This window comes from Bos grunniens, chromosome 22 (assembly GCF_055505025.1).
Source record: "Bos grunniens cultivar Pamir isolate PY7600 chromosome 22, Bosgru_T2T1.0, whole genome shotgun sequence".
Taxonomy (NCBI): domain Eukaryota; kingdom Metazoa; phylum Chordata; class Mammalia; order Artiodactyla; family Bovidae; genus Bos; species Bos grunniens.
In genome coordinates, this window is record NC_141186.1 from 6,892,632 (window position 1) to 6,908,219 (window position 15,588).

General features: G+C 48.9%; 1 protein-coding gene across 2 annotated transcripts in view; it reads left to right on the forward strand.

Annotated features, from left to right (window-relative positions):
• Positions 1-2,700: 2,700 nt before the first annotated feature.
• GPD1L (glycerol-3-phosphate dehydrogenase 1 like) overlaps positions 2,701-15,588 on the forward strand; it is a 63,840-nt gene continuing 50,952 nt past the window's right edge. For both annotated transcript variants that reach the window (XM_086365659.1, XM_086365660.1), the window contains exon 1: positions 2,701-2,790. In XM_086365659.1, the coding sequence (XP_086221785.1) occupies positions 2,744-2,790 (47 nt within the window). In that variant the 5' untranslated portion in view covers positions 2,701-2,743. The remainder of the gene's footprint in view (positions 2,791-15,588) is intronic.

Sequence of the window (15,588 nt, forward strand, 5' to 3'; positions counted from 1 at the left end):
GATTCTCCAGGCAAGAACACTGGAGTGGGTTGCCATTTCCTTCTCCAATGCATGAAAATGAAAAGTGAAAGTGAAGTCGTGTCTGACCCTCAGCCACCCCATGGACTGCAGTCTTCCAGGCTCCTCCGTCCATGGGATTTTCCAGGCAAGAGTACTGGAGTGGGGTGCCATTGCCTCTGATTCTAGAGCTAAATGAATGTGGTTGCCTGGAGACCTAACCTCGGGATGCTCTGTTAAGCAACAAGAAATAACCAGGGGGTTGTTGAGCCCTGGAAGTGGAGTGCTTCTGCCTGACATGCACCATTGGCTTTGGGACCCGGCAGCAGGCAGGTGTCCAAAGCCCCAGGGAGCGTGTCAGAGACAGGGTAGAAGGCTGAAGGTGGGGGCATAAGAAAGGAATGGAGTCTCCAGTTACAGAGGCGAGTTTGGCAATACTGTTGCCATTGTCTCCTGTAGGTAGAAAGTCAGAACTGTGCTTCAGGAACTCAGTGACCTGGTGAAGGAGACCACTGGGCTGTTTCTAAAGGGCTTCCTGGCTTCTCCTAGCTGCCTGATGAGTTTTCATCAAGATACATGCATAACCCAGTCACGCTGTCTCCATGCACCATGCACTGAGTCGTAAACACCCTGGGACTTCTCCAGGTCCCTCAAGACTCGGCCTGTCCAATGAGACTGGCTAGCGTGTTGTCGTCTGGGTTGTTCAATCCTCCTGGGGAAGCAGACCCACAGAAGGCCAACTGGCAGCACTGCCATCTTAGCAGACCAGGAGGGGACTGGCAGAGAACCAGAGATCTCAGCGCTAGACCTTCTCCTCTTCCCCATGCTCTTCGTTAGGTCGATATACAAGAGTGTTTCTAACATATACACACTAATATAAAGAATAGCCAACCCTCCTCTGCACTATAACCACAACCCTGCATTTTGTGTTTGTTTCCCTTCTTTTCCTTTACAGTTATGCTATGTATGTGTTTATCTACAGTGATACATGTACTTTTGCTTGTTTCTGAACTGACAGAACTAGAATTCTACCGTGTGTAATCTCTTGCAGTTTGCTTTATTCTCTCAACGTTCTACCCATGGGTTTCACCTCTGTGGTTTTGGTTTTGATCTTTGCAACCGGTCTATATAATAAATGGCTACTCACTATGTCCATCCTGGCACAATGTGTATCTTGGGTGGCCGATAAACCCTCTATGATGATGCTGTGCAAGATGAGTTCACAGAACAGCCAGATCACTCATTTTCAAGCAGATGCAGTTGCAACATCAGGGAAACCGAGTGTCCACATGAGGTATAAATCTTTTAGGCAAAAGTTAAACATGAACTGATCACTTGGCATAAATCTTGGCAATGTATGCTGCCTCCTCAAGTACGAGTTAATCATTGAGTTAGGCAAACCCAAATGCAAGGGGATAAAAATGAATAAAATTTAGATAGTCCACCTTTGGAGTTATTCCTGCTTTGGTATCTTTCCTGGCAAAGAATTGAGAGCAAGCCACCAGTGAGGAGTGGAAAGCATGCTTTGTCTCACCCTCTCTCTCTCTAGGGAGTTTCTTCAGTTAGTACCATAAGTAATAGAAGTAAAATTTTCATATAATGTAGACGTAACAAAAATAACAGTTAATCCTCTGGGCATCAAACTAACAGGCCTAATATTTTTCTAGGTACTAGAGTATTTGTTTCCTCTGCCAGTCTCTGACATTTTAGTTCTCTGGTTCTCAATCTTGAGTCCTTTTGTAGTCACCCCCCGAACATTAAAAAATTCGGATGTCTGTATCGCATTCCGGGAGATTCTGATGCAATCGGTCTGAGGTGATGCCTTTGCGTGGAGGTTTTGCAAAGTTCCAGAGACTCAGAGCTATAGTGGAGCTGAGAATCTCTGGTTCACACCACTTCATTTCCTCCCCAGGGTCCTGCGCTGCGCCTGGTAGAAAGAGATGCTCAGAATGGATACACAACGTTCAGTTTCTCAGGAAGGAGGGAAGCGAGGCCTCAGAACCTCAAACCCTTCCGGTGCCCTGGAGCGAAGACCACTGAGGAGCCAAGTCCTGCCAAGCCAGTGGGTGAGGGCGACGCCCCTGTGCCCAGGTCTCTCCCCACCTGCCCTGACTCTAGAAAGTTCCCACCCTGGAGGGCAGGTACTCTCCGGTCAATTCTCAAAGGCCTCAGAAGATACACGGCCACCGCGAAGTTCGGTGGTGCCAGGCGGTTTTTTGTTTCCACAGGTGAGGCAGAGTCTGAAGAAACTAAAGTGGCCTCTTGGGGCTCTGGCCCAAGCCGGGTCGACTTTTGAGTCCACAGTCCTCTCTTGGTTTCAAATTGCAGCCTGGCAGCACCTCCCGAGACAGGTGGAGCGGGAGGAACCAGAGTATGCCCGCTCCGCAGGGAAGGCAGTGCGTCCCCTGCGCCCGGAGCGCGAGTCTCGGTGCAACCAGCTAGAGCTGCACGTGGCGCGGCGGGAGAGGCGGTCTGGGGCGGTGGACTACAAATCCCGAGAGGCCTCGCGCTGGGCTGGGCGGGGCCTCGCGGGGCCGGGCGTGCGCAGTGGCTCTCGGGAGTGGCGGGGCGGGCCCTCCGGGCTGTCAGCTGTGGCCCCGGGCGCCCGGGCGGGGGTGGTCGCGGCCATTGGCCGAGAGGCGGCGGGGCGGGGCCGCCGTGCGCCGCAGCGGGTTCATGCCGAGCGGGTGGAGGCGGGCAGCCGACCCGGGAGGCGCGCTCCGGTCTGCAGCGTTCGGCCTGAACCATGGCAGCGGCGCCCCTGAAAGTGTGCATCGTGGGCTCGGGGAACTGGTGAGCGGCAGCGGGCGGGCGGCGCGGACTCCGCCTCCAGGAAGCCCCTCTCCAGGGCGAGCGAGGGCGCGCGTCCCCGCCGCGGCGAGGACACCCGGCACCGCGCGTGGGGAGGCGGGGCGGGCAGCGTCGCGGCCCGGCTGGGCACCGCGCGCCCGGGGAGGCCGCGCCGAGGCAGCAGCTGGGGAGGCCCAGAGCCCGCGTGCTCCTGGAGACGGCGCGGAGAGAGGGGACGGCGTGCCCGCGGGCACCTGTCTTCGCTCGCGGCACCAGTCAGCGGACGCACGGGGGCCACCTGCTTGCCACGCCCGGGGGGTTTACGCAACATCCTCAGGACGTTCTCCTTTCTCCTGGGCAGATCGCCTGGGTAGAGGAGTTGTAGGAGGCTCGAGCGTTCTTCCTGGGGTTTCCGTGTCAAGGAAACCGAGGCAGAGGGGGATGAAGGGTGCCTGCCATGCAGGTCGAGGGCGGGGCCGGCTCTGCCCTTCCAAGTGCAGGTCCGGCTCCAGGCTTCTGCTAAGTCTGGTATCTTAGTAACATATCGGGAAGAAAATCCAAGTTCCCTGCAGCCTGGGCTCCTCCAGTAGCCCAAGGGCTTTGGGAATTCTTACCTGGGGGGGCGGGGCGGAGGGGTGAGTGAGTGCGAAGCTTTGCGTCTCCGCTGTGCTAGGAGTTCTCATAAGCACTTTAAACGTTGGCCCTTTTAGTTCCCTTTCTCAAACTTAATACAGTTGGGGGCGAGGAGGCAGAATATGGTATAGCATCTGGTATTTTCAGTCTTTTTCCATGGCTGCCCGCTATTTTTCCCACATTCGAGGGACTGGTATAAGAATAGTTAAAACAGTGGTGTCCTTTAAGTCCTGTGGCCGCACACTCATCACAGTTCATGCTTGTAGCAGTCTTACAGAAATTGGTACTAGTTACTCGGTCTTCCTCTTTAAGACTTGGCCCAGAAAGTACTTTTTGGAGGCAACCTTTTCTGATTCGCCACTTTTCCATCCCAGCGAGGCCAGGAGCCCTGTGCCCTGTTGCAAACATCTGTCACAGGTGATGACTTATTTGATTATCTGTTTCCACTCCTCCCCTTCCAGCTCTTGAGAACAGCAAGAGCTAGGCAAGAACAGCAAGAGTTAGGTAAATACTAAATGAATAAACACAAACTAAGTTAAAAAAAAAATCTTTTGGCCATAATGAGCTGCATGTGGAATCTTAGTTCCACAGTTAGGGATCCAACCCTCCCCTCCCCCTGCTGCTGCGACCTGCCCCCCAACCCCTGCCGTCTATTGGCAACATGGAGACTTGACCACTGGACCACTGGGGAAGTCACCCCAAACTCATTTTTTAATGAAGAAATGTAATTATATATGATTTGGCAAAAATTCACAGTGTTTGAAAAGTACCCCAGAACCCACCAAAAAAAAAAAAATTATCTTCCAAGTTTCAAGACAACCCACAGTTGTCTCCTAAGGTACTTCCTGGAGGAAAACCAGTGTTACCAGTTTATTCTGTTCTTTCTGGAAGAATTCCATCAGATGCAAGAGAATGTTTACAAGTAGTATTTTATCTCACATCCCTGCAAATACTAGGATATTTTGCACTTTTCTGTAAACTGTTTTCAACCACAACAAAATGTTCTGTCCTACATTTAATTGAGTCGGTAACTATCCACTGCACAGCTTCATCTGGACTTGCTGCTGGAGTTTACCAGTTCTTATCCCCAGGCACTTGAGTGAAATGTCGGCTGCCTCATGGACTGTGAGCCTGGAAACACGCCCATTCATCGCGTGTTCTTTAACACTAGTTTCCTCTTCCGAAAGAGGCCCCAGAACCACAGATAACAGCACCTTTTCCTTCTTTTGCAAGGTGCAAGAGAAATAGACTGGCTGGGCCACGCGGCATTCGGGCCTGGAGCTAGAGTCGTGAAATGACCCTCCTGCCCCCATCTCTGACTCGGGCTGCCTTCCCGCAGCTTCACTCTGATGTACTTGACTGTTTTTCTTGGCTTGCTCCGGATCAAGGAAACGGAGTGGAACTTGGCTAGTGACACTGGAGCAGAGCAATTGAGAAATGCGCCGATGGTTTGGCCTGGCTGCCGGGCTCCATTAATGAAGGGATCAGATGGGAACAGTCATAGGCTTCCCAGACTCTGTCCCGGGTACAGAGCCACGCCACTCCTAGAGAGAGGTTCCACGACCTCAGCAGAGAGATTCAGGAACTTAGGAACAGAAAATGACGCAGAGAGGCTCCCCAGGGGCACACTGAGTGTTCAGCTCTGGTCATAGACATTTGCCTGTCTGCTCCATGCAGATATAGTAGCCTTTCCAGGGGTAGGAATGCAATGGACACCGTCTCCACCTTCAGGTCACAGATAGATAAGGACTTGGAAGATTACGTTCAAAAGAAATACAAAGTGGAATGAAATATCTGCCACAGATTAGACGTTTTAGGTTTATTTTCCTCCTGTGGGTTGTGGGTTCTTATTTCCCCGACCAGGGATGAAACCCTTGCCCCTGCAGTAGAAGCATGGAATCTTAACTCCTGGACTTCCTGGGAAGTCCCAAGATTAGATGTTTTAAATAGTGTTTTTAATGTTATTGTTCAGTTGCTAATTGTTCAGTTGCTAAGTCCTGTCTGACTCTGCAACCCCATGGACTGCAGCACGCCAGGCTTCCCTGTCCTTCACTCCGTCTCAAAATTTGTTCAAATCATATCCATTGAGTCAGTGATGCCATCCAACCATCTCATCCTCTGTCATCCCCTTCTGCCTTCAGTCTTTCCCAGCATCACAGTCTTTTCCAAAGAGTTGGTTCTTCATATCAGGTAGCCAAAGGATTGGAGCTTCAGCTTCAGTATCAGCCCTTCCAATGAATATTCAGGGTTGATTCCCTTTAGGACTGACTGGTTTGATCTCCTTGCTGTCCAAGGGACTCTCAAGAGTCTTCTTCAGCACCACAATTTGAAAACATCAGTTCATTGGTGCTCAGCTTTCTTTTTGGTCCAACTCTCAAATCCATACATGACTATTGGGAAAACCATGGCTTTGACGATACAGACCTTTGACAGCAAAGTGGAATCCAGTGTTTTTAATAGTGTTTGTTAAAACATGGTCCAAAGACCACTTGCACCAGAATTGTGTGTGTGTGTGTGTTGGTTGCTCAGTCATGTCTGACTCTTTGTGACCTCATGGACTATAGCCCTCCAGGCTCCTCTATCCATAGAATTCTCCAAGCAAGAATACTGGAGTGGGTTACCATTTCCTTCTCCAGGGGGTCTTCCCAACCCAGGGATTGAAGCCAGATCTCCTGCATTGCAGGCAGATTCTTTACCATTTAAACCAGAATTAGTACCAAGGAATCTGAACTTGCTGAAACACATTCCCTGAGGGCAGGGCAGATTTTTTTCCCTTCAGGGACTTTGAAAGAAAGTGAAAGAAAGTGAAGTCGCTCAATCTGTGTCTGACTCTTTGCGACCCCATGGACTGTAGCCTACCAGGCTCCTCCGACCAGGCTCCCAACCCAGGGATCGAACCCAGGTCTCCCACATTGTAGGCAGACGCTTTACCGTCTGATCCACCAGGGAAGACTTTAGCCTTCTGCTAACTTTTTTTTTTTGCCTTGCTACAAGGCATGTGGGATCTTAGTTCCAGTTCCCAGTCCAGGGATCAAACCCATACCCCCTGCATTAGAAGCACAGAGTCTTAAACACTGAGCCACAATCTTTTCCACAAACACTGAACCTAATCTTCCGCTAATTTTAAAACAGATTACCAAAAGACAGACTCTTCCAGATTCTCAGGAATAGGAAGTTGCCTAAGCAGTGTTTACACTTGGGAACTTGAAGTTGCTCAGAATGCTTAGGTAAATGAAGGTGTTACATCTGTAGCTATAAGGTGGCTCACATTAAGTTCGTCCGGCAATGTAAGTGATCATCTATAACTATGCAGATACCTGAAGAATGACAGACCCCGTCCGGCCCTCCTGCACTTACAGCTGGTGAGAGTGGAGGCTGGGGCACCTCACTGAGCCCTACTGGGCTGCCCACTGCGGGGTTGCAGGGAAGTGCTTCTTAACCGGCACCATGTTTCATGGGCCTGGTCCCGATGACTCATAAAAGCAAGTGAAAGGAAAAAACAAAAGCCTCCTAAGTTCCTGCAAAGATGAAACAAAGTTCCTTCAGCAAAAAGATCTCCAGGAGATCTCTCCTTGGGACGGCCACCCAGATACAGGGCTAAGATGCAGTTTGAGAACTAAAACCTCAGGGTTGTGTTAGTGAGAGCTCGGCCTCTCTGTGCACTGATGTGGAACCAAACCCTGCAGACCAGAGCTGTGGGTGAAGCAGAAAAGGACAGCTTTATTACCTGGCCAGGCAAAGGGGGACACACCAGGCTTCTGCCTTGAAAAGCTGTGTGTCTCTTCCAGAGAACTTGATGAGGGTTTTTATAACAGTGGGTCAAAGATGGGGTTGCTGACAAGATCAGGGAGTATGCTGGATCTCAGGTGGTTGGTCTTCTAACCTTGATGAGCTGCTCTAGTCCCTTTAATCTTGCCTTAGGTGGTTTCTTGGTTGATTAGCCAACTGTTCAAATCCCACCCTTTGGAACTCAGGAAAGGTATAATGGTTGGAGTCTTGCCTACCAGAAACGGTACATAGAAAGGCCTTTGTGCCTGGGAGCTCCACAGGGCCCCACTCGGTTTCAGTTGCATTTGCAGCCCCACCTCTGTGCCTGGGAGCTAAGTCCGGAAACGCCCCAGACCTTCTTGGGAGGCCGAGTGAGGCAGGAGGCAGCACCCTGATCTCCTGGTTTCTTACCCTGGCAGTCTAGGTCCTTGAACAAACTGCTTCTCTCCAAGGGTCAGGTTCTGACATTGGTACCTGCTGTTTAGGATCATGGTTAGGATGAAATGAGGTGATCCAGGAGAGACCTAGGTTCAATCCCTGGGTTGGGAAGATCCCCTGGAGAAGGGAAAGGCTCCCCACTCCAGTATTCTGGGTTGGAGAATTCCACTGACTTATTGTCCATGGGGTCGCAAAGAGCCGACAGGACTGAGCGACTTTCACTTTTTCAGGAGAGTGCAGAGAGACTAGCACTCAGTAAGTGTCAGCTAATGAAAAAATGTTACTTTCGTTAGTTGGGTCTCTTTGATCAGCACCGTTATTAAGTCACGCAATGGACCTTTTCAAGGTCAGTGTTTAATAAGGTGGAGTGGGAACGCAGATCCTTCTAACTCCAATATCCATGTCTATAAATTCTTATCATTTTCAGTGAGAAGCTTACTTCTACCTGAGAGCCAGTGCTAATCACAAAATGCCAAGGAACAGAGGCAGAGGAGGGGAAAAGATCAGAGAGCAGGAGGTGTTCCTAGAAGTTATCTTTTGCTCTTGTTTACACTGTCACCTCACAGCTTGACTGACTCCTGGGACTGAAGGTCAGGGAGACCTTTGGCCTACTTTGCACTGATGGCCGAAGCTGGACATGTGGGTGACTCTTTGTCCTGCTGGAAGCGTCTGAATATAGCCCGGATGGCTCCTCATCCCCTGTCATCCTTTTTCGTCTGTGCTACTCAGTGTCACTGATGATTCTTGCTGTATCCTGACATGGAGAGCTTGAACCGATTTGAGCATCGGTGTGTGAGCTCCTCTGAGGCCAAAAATGGCCTTTTCCCTGTCTGACATGCCTCTGCTCTGGAAGTGGGGGTGGGTGGCAATGGGTAGGGGTGACCTGGGAGGAGACCCATTTCCCCGAGCGGCCAGGCTGAAAACACCTTCCAGGCTGATACACCTATTTCTGTTTCTGTGCAGTAAAAACATCACAGCTGTTCTTGGGGTGAGTCCGGTTTTCCTATCTGAGCCCTCTTTCATCATTCTTCATTTCCTCCTCGTCTTTAAAGGGGATAATCACTATAGCAGTTACCACTTATGGGCATTTTCTGTGTCTGGGATATGTGCTATTGCAGGTATATCTCGGAGAAGGCAATGGCAGCCCACTCCAGTACTCTTGCCTGGAAAATCCCATGGACGGAGGAGCCTGGTAGGCTTCAGTTCATGGGGTCGCTAAGAGTCAGACATGACTGAGCGACTTCACTTTCACTTTTTACTTTCATGCATTGGAGAAGGAAATGGCAACCCACTCCAGTATTTTTGCCTGGAGAATCCCAGGGACAGAGGAGCCTGGTGGGCTGCTGTCTATGGGGTCAAACAGAGTCAGACACAACTGAAGCGACTTAGCAGCAGCAGCAGCAGCAGGTATATCTAATAATAAGCCTATGTGGTACTATTATTATCCCTATTTTAGATGATGAGATTGAGATTGGAAAACTTTTCAAGGTCAGTGGTTAATACAATAGAATTGAAACGCAGATCCCTCTAACTTCAGTGTGCGTGTTTCTAGAAATTCTTATCATTTTTATTTAATTTTTTGGCCATGACCGAGCAGAATGTGGGATCTTTGTTCCCAGACTAGGGATCGAACCCACGTGCCCTGCCGTGGAAATGTGGAGTCTTAACCCCTGGACTGCCAGAGAAGTTCCTAATTCTTAACCGTTTTTACTGAGAAGCATACTTTTATCTGAACAAATCCCATCTGCACAAAAATTGAATATCGTACCCTCCCTAAAGAAGTCTAGTATAAACAATATTCCATTTAAGAAAAATCAAATTGAAGTGAGGTCTTAAAAATCGTCCTGAAGGGACTTCCTTGGTGGCAAAAGTCTTGGAAAAAAAAGATCCTGTTCAGCTTCCCTCCACAGCAGGCATCCCTCCTGCAGTTATGACACAATCATAGTTTACTGTTCATAAGGTATGTGTGTGCTCAGTCACTTCAGTCATGTCTGACGCTGCAACGCCAGGCTCCTCTGTCCATGGGATTCTCCAGGCAAGAATACTGGAGTGGCTTGCCATGCCCTCCTCCAGGGGATCTTCCCCACCCAGGGATCCAGCCCACATCTCCTGCATCTCCTGCCTCACAGGTGGATTCTTTACCACTGAGCCACCAAGGAAGCCCCGTTAATAAGGTACCTGATCTTAAAATTAATCTAGAAAATTAGTCATTAGAAAAGTCTTGTATTTGAGAGGGAAATCCATCACCGCCAACTTCCACCCATTCGTCTCAGAGCAGTGGCCAGGTGAGCCCACTCTTTTTGAAGACATGTCCCATTGTTTAGAGAGTCATGTATCTACCAGCTCTTCTCTGTATAGTGTCTCCAGGTTTCTCAGTGGTTACTGGTGGGAAGCTGTGTCAGGCATCTCACCTCCAGATCTTTCTTCTTCCCCTCATCCCTGACTCCCAGGGCTTGATGACATCAGGAACTAAGCCTGATGTTCCTCCAGCTCCTCTGGGGTTCTCCTAGTGGCACTTTGCCATCCTTCTGCACTTTGGGGCTCAGCGCCTTCCACAGTTGGGTGCCAGGACTTCATCAGTTATCTGCTGCTGCCCGACTATCTCCCCCTGAGACTTCCTGACTTCAAACAGCCATCACTGATTGGCTTCTGATTCTGGGGCAGTTTGGGCTAAGCTGGGTGGGTCTGTGCTGGTCTCTCCTGGGCTCACTGGTAAGGCAGCAGTCGGGTGGGGCGTGGGCTGGGGCTTTCGGTCCTCCACACCCCCTTTCACAGCGGGTGGGCTTTGGCCAGGCTGATGGAGCTGACAAGCCACATGTTTCTCTGTCTGCAGCAGGAAGCTTGGGCTCCTCTGTATGGTGACTGGATTCCAACTTCCAGAAAGAGTTCATATGAATTCCTCACATACGTGGAATTATACAATGATTTTTTTTTTATAACTGGCTTATTTCATTTAGTATAATGTCCTCATGTTTCCCTTGTAGCATGTACCAAAATATCCTTCCTTTTTAAGGCTGTATGATTGAATATATACACCACCGTCTCTTTGTCCATCAGTGGACACTTGGGTTGCCTCTATCTTTTGGCTCTCGTATATAATTCTGCTGTGAACATTGGTGTACAGATACCTCTTCAAGACTCTGCTTTCAAGTCTTTTGGGTGTCTGCCCAGAAGGGGAATTGCTGGATCAGCTGGTAATTCTATTTTTAGTTTTTTGAGGAACCTCTGTATTGTTTTTCATGGCAGTTTTACCATTTTACATTCCCACCAGCAGAGCACAAGGGTTCCATAGTCTGCACATTCTCACTAACACTTGTTTTTTCATTTTGTTTTAATATAGTAGCCACCCTGACAGGTGTGAGGTAGTATGTATTTTGTTAATTGCATATGATTATATGTTAGGTATACTTTTGCATCCTGTTTTCTGTTAAATGTAGCATTCTATCTTAGGCTTTTCCCCTGCAGTTTAGATTTTGATAGACAGGCTTTTTTTTCATCTGCTTCTCCCTCTCCTTTTTCTGTGTGAAGTTGTTCACACCTCTGTGGTTGCTAGCTTTGATTTTAAACTTAGGAAGCTTCCCTATCCAGAGATCAAATAAGCATTCACCAAATTGAATCTATTTTTAAAATACTTAATTTTTCACATTTGCATCTAAATACTCTGGCATTTGATTGTACTCTAAAAGCCCTTAGCTGCAAAGAATTACGCACAATGTTAACAGTGGTTCTCTCTGGTAGTGAGTTATTTATAATTGTTTTTTTTTCATCTTTCATGAATAGCTTTTAGGAATAAGAAAGTAGATGTTATTTAAACCAAAATTGTGGAAAAGGAAATGGCAACCCACTCCAGTATTCTTGCCTGGAGAATCCCATGGAAAGAGGAGCCTGGTGGATACATAGGCTGGATTAGCTCTGGGCATAGGATGGGAAGAGTCTAGCTGAACCCTTATTTGTTCTCCCTGGAGAGTTTCCTCCTTGGTTAAAGAGGGATGGTCTTGTGGGGTCCTTTCTGGACCAGAAAGCTTCTGCACTGTGCCGTTCTGGGAATTGTCAGCCTGCCTGGATAGATATCTTGTCCCTTGGCTGATTAAAATATCACTTCTTTTGGAGAGGAAGAGAGGAGCCAGCACCAAAGGGTTGGGGGTGTTGCCTAGTGGAGGTTAGGACCTCCAGCAGGTGAGTGTCTGTCCATCTGGGACCCAGGGAGAGAGAGCAGAGTGGTGAAGACATGTGAAGTGAAAGTTGCTCAGTCGTGGCCACTCTTTGTGACCCCATGGGGTATATAGTCCATGGAATTCTCCAGGCCAGGATACTGGAGTGGGTAGCCTTCTCCAGGGGATCTTTTCCAACCCAGGGATTGAACCCAGGTCTCCTGTATTGCAGACGGATTCTTTACCAGCTGAGCCACCAGGGAAGCCCAAGAATACTGGCGTGGGTGGCCTTTCCCTTCTCTAGGGGATCTTCTCAACCCAGGAATTGAACCCAGGTCTCCCTCATTGCAGGCGGATTCTTTACCAGCTGAGCCACCAGGGAAGCCCAAGAATACTGGCGTGGGTGGCCTTTCCCTTCTCCAGGGGATCTTCCCAACCCAGGAATCGAACTCACGTCTCCCTCATTGCAGGCAGATTCTTTACCAGCTGAGCCACTAGGGAAGCCCGGTGAAGACATGGCTAGGTTGCAGATCTCTCCTCCTCCGCTGACCACCTGCCTGTTTGATCCTTGGGGTTCAGGGTCTTCACTGAAAAACGGGGATCATGATAGTCCCTGCCTCAGAGGGTTGCTGAGGCTTGAAACAGATAATGTGGGTGAGGTATTGAAAACAGTGCTCTGGCGGTAATCAGATTGCAGCATATAAATGTATCAGACCAACATGGTGTATGCCTTGAGTTTATGCAATGTTATTTGTCAACTATGTGTCAATCAAAAAACAAAGCAAACAGCAGCGCCTGACACCTGGTAGTCAGCACATCCCTACCTGCCTCTCTCTCCTCTTCCCCTTTCCTCAGTTCCTTTCTCAACCTCCCCTGCCCTCCCCTACTGTACCACCTCCTTCCCCCCCATTAACCTCCCCCCACCCTGAAACAGGTCTGCTGCTGCTGCTAAGTCGCTTCCGTTGTGTCCGACTCTGCGACCCCATAGATGGCAGCCCACCAGGCTCCCCTGTCCCTGGGATTCTCCAGGCAAGAACACTGAAGTGGGTTGCCGTTTCCTTCTCCAATGCATGAAAATGAAAAGGGAAAGTGAAGTCGCTCAGTCGTGTCCAACTCTTAGCGACCCCATGGACTGCAGCCTACCAGGCTCCTCCGTCTATGGGATTTTCCAGGCAAGAGTGCTGGCGTGGGTTGCCATTGCCTTCTCCGCAATTCTACTCTACTCCTCAGCAAACTGGAATCAGTAGAAAGTGTGGGCTTTGGAAACCGTTCTGGTTTAGAACTGCTGGCTCCAGATGGACAGCACAACCGGGTAACTTACTCTCTCTGAGCTTCGACTTCCTTATCTGTAAAATGGGGATAATGTGGCTGCGATGAGCTCTGTGTCACATACTCAATGTGCACCCAGCTGGCACTGGAGCATCTTTTCCTACCTGTGTCCCTTTATTGTTGCCTTTTTTTTTTTTTTTGGAAATTTTTAAAGTCTTTATTGAATTTGTTACAGTATTGCTTCTGCTGCTTATGTTCTGTGTTTTGGGCCATCAGACATGTGCGATCTTAGCTCCCCGACCGGGGGTCAAACCCCTATCATCCCCAGCATTGGAAGGCAAAGCCTTAACCACCAGGGAAGTACCCCCACCCAAGCCCCTTTTCAGTTTCGTAAGCATAACATTGCTGAGATTGGAAATCAGTCTGTATCTTGAAACCCAAGACTTAAGATGATTCATGATTCCGCTGCCACTACCTGGTCCAGGGACCCAAGGTCAGAGTGACTGAGCCTCCTGGGTCATGTCTTAATCTGCCACGTGGAGGTTGAGATGGAATTTAAACCTCCTTTAAACTGCCCAGTCACTTTTGCCCTGCTTATTCACTTGCACTCTCTTTAAAAGTTGACTGAAAAGTAAAATTTTGTAACAGCACTCCAAATGCTGCAAGTAGAAGATAGCAGCCCCATGTAGGATGGAAACAAAAGGATCATCTAGGCAGCCTCCTCCTTTGTGGAGGGAAATTCGCAGACGCCAGGGAGGTGGAAAACGCGGTGGCCCTCACATGAGACAGCTGCAGCTCCTTGGGGGCGCCAGGAGAGCGGAGAAGGACACGCGTGCATCAGTGCCGCCTGGCACTCTGTGTGTGTGGGCGGCACTCGGCTGATGGGAGTACCGCCGGCCCCATTCCTCACGCTGCGAAGCACCGCACTCCATCACAGACCTGGCGCTCAGCAGGCAGGCGAGTGGGTGTGTGGAGTGATGGCTGCTTGTGACCTGACTGGGCTTGGGCAGTGACAGAGCAGACCTGAAACACACAGACTCCACCATCGTGCCTGTGGGACCCCAACTCCCACTGCGGCCAAGCCACGCACCGCCCGCCTCCGTGGACTGGGCTGTAGGCAGTATTTTTCTATTTTAATTTTAAGCTCAGTTCTCATGGATCCGTGCATGTTTTTGGACTAGTCCTCTGTAGGCCAGACACATTTTTAGGACAAGGTTGTCCCTTATATGTGGGTCCCAGTTCCTTTCAAAACACAGGTTCCTGCAAAACACTTCCTTTGCTATTTGATCCCGTTCCTTACACAAATGTGACAAACACATTTTCTCTTTTTAATTTATAAAAAATTTTAAATTAGTTTTTATTACAGTTTAGGGCTTCCCATGTGGCGCTAGTGGTAAAGAACCACCTGCCAACGCAACTCACGTTTGATCCCTGGGTCAGGAAGATCTCCTGGAGGAGGGCGTGGCCACCCACTCCAGTATTCTTGCCTGGAGTATCCCGTGGACAGAGGAGCCTGGTGAGCTACAGTCCATAGGGTTGCAAGCAGTCAGACACAACTGAAGCAACTTAGCATGTACGTATAGTTGCTTTACGACCTTGTGTTAGTTTCTGCTTTACGTCATCATGAATCAGCTACACACAGATATCCTCTCTTTTTTTGGATTTTCTTCCTTTTCAAGTCACCACAGAACACTGAGTAGACTTCCCTGTGCTAACAGTAGGTACTCATTAGTTATCTATTTTATATATAGTAATGTATGTACGTCAATCCCAATTTCCCCATTCATCTCCCCACTCCCAAACACATTTAGTACCGTTTCAGAGCCACAGAAGAGTTTTTGGGTATGGATTATACTTTAAAAGCCCCAGCTTTATTCAGGTATACTTGAGACTCAGAAAACTGGGTGAGACATAAATATTTGATGGGTTTGGAGATACACATATACCTGTGACATGGTCACTACAATCAAGATGATAAACATCCATCACCTCCAAAGTTTCCTCCAGACCCCTACCCCCCGTTTTGGTGGTAAATATATATTCTTGTCATACAGAATTTATCGCCTTTATTATGCTGAGGTGAATTATATACTTTTGAGGTTTTATAAACAACACAGAAATGGTGGACAGCAAAGAAAATACTTGGTTCAAATGGAGATTATACTGAAAGAGATAAAGCGTTTTCATTTCTAATGTCTGCTTACCCCTCCCCCCAACCACCTAAAAAAAGCTTGTTATTAGATAGAACAAGACTAGGCCTTATGTATTACTGTTTTTGTTCATCTCCCTAGATTCTTCAGTGAATTGAATTTCTTAATTTCTTCCCCACTTGCATCTCCCACCCCGTCCAGGAGTGACAGAGCCAACAGCTTGGCCCAGAATCACCTGGAGTTACCTCTAGCTGCGTATCTGATGCATCCCTTTGCTCCTGCTGCAAAATAGCCCACTCTCCCCCAAAGCAGTGCTGAAAATAACATGCACGTGTTGTTGCTTATGCATCTCTGGATCAGCTGGTTAGTTCTTGGCTTGGCCCCACTCCTCA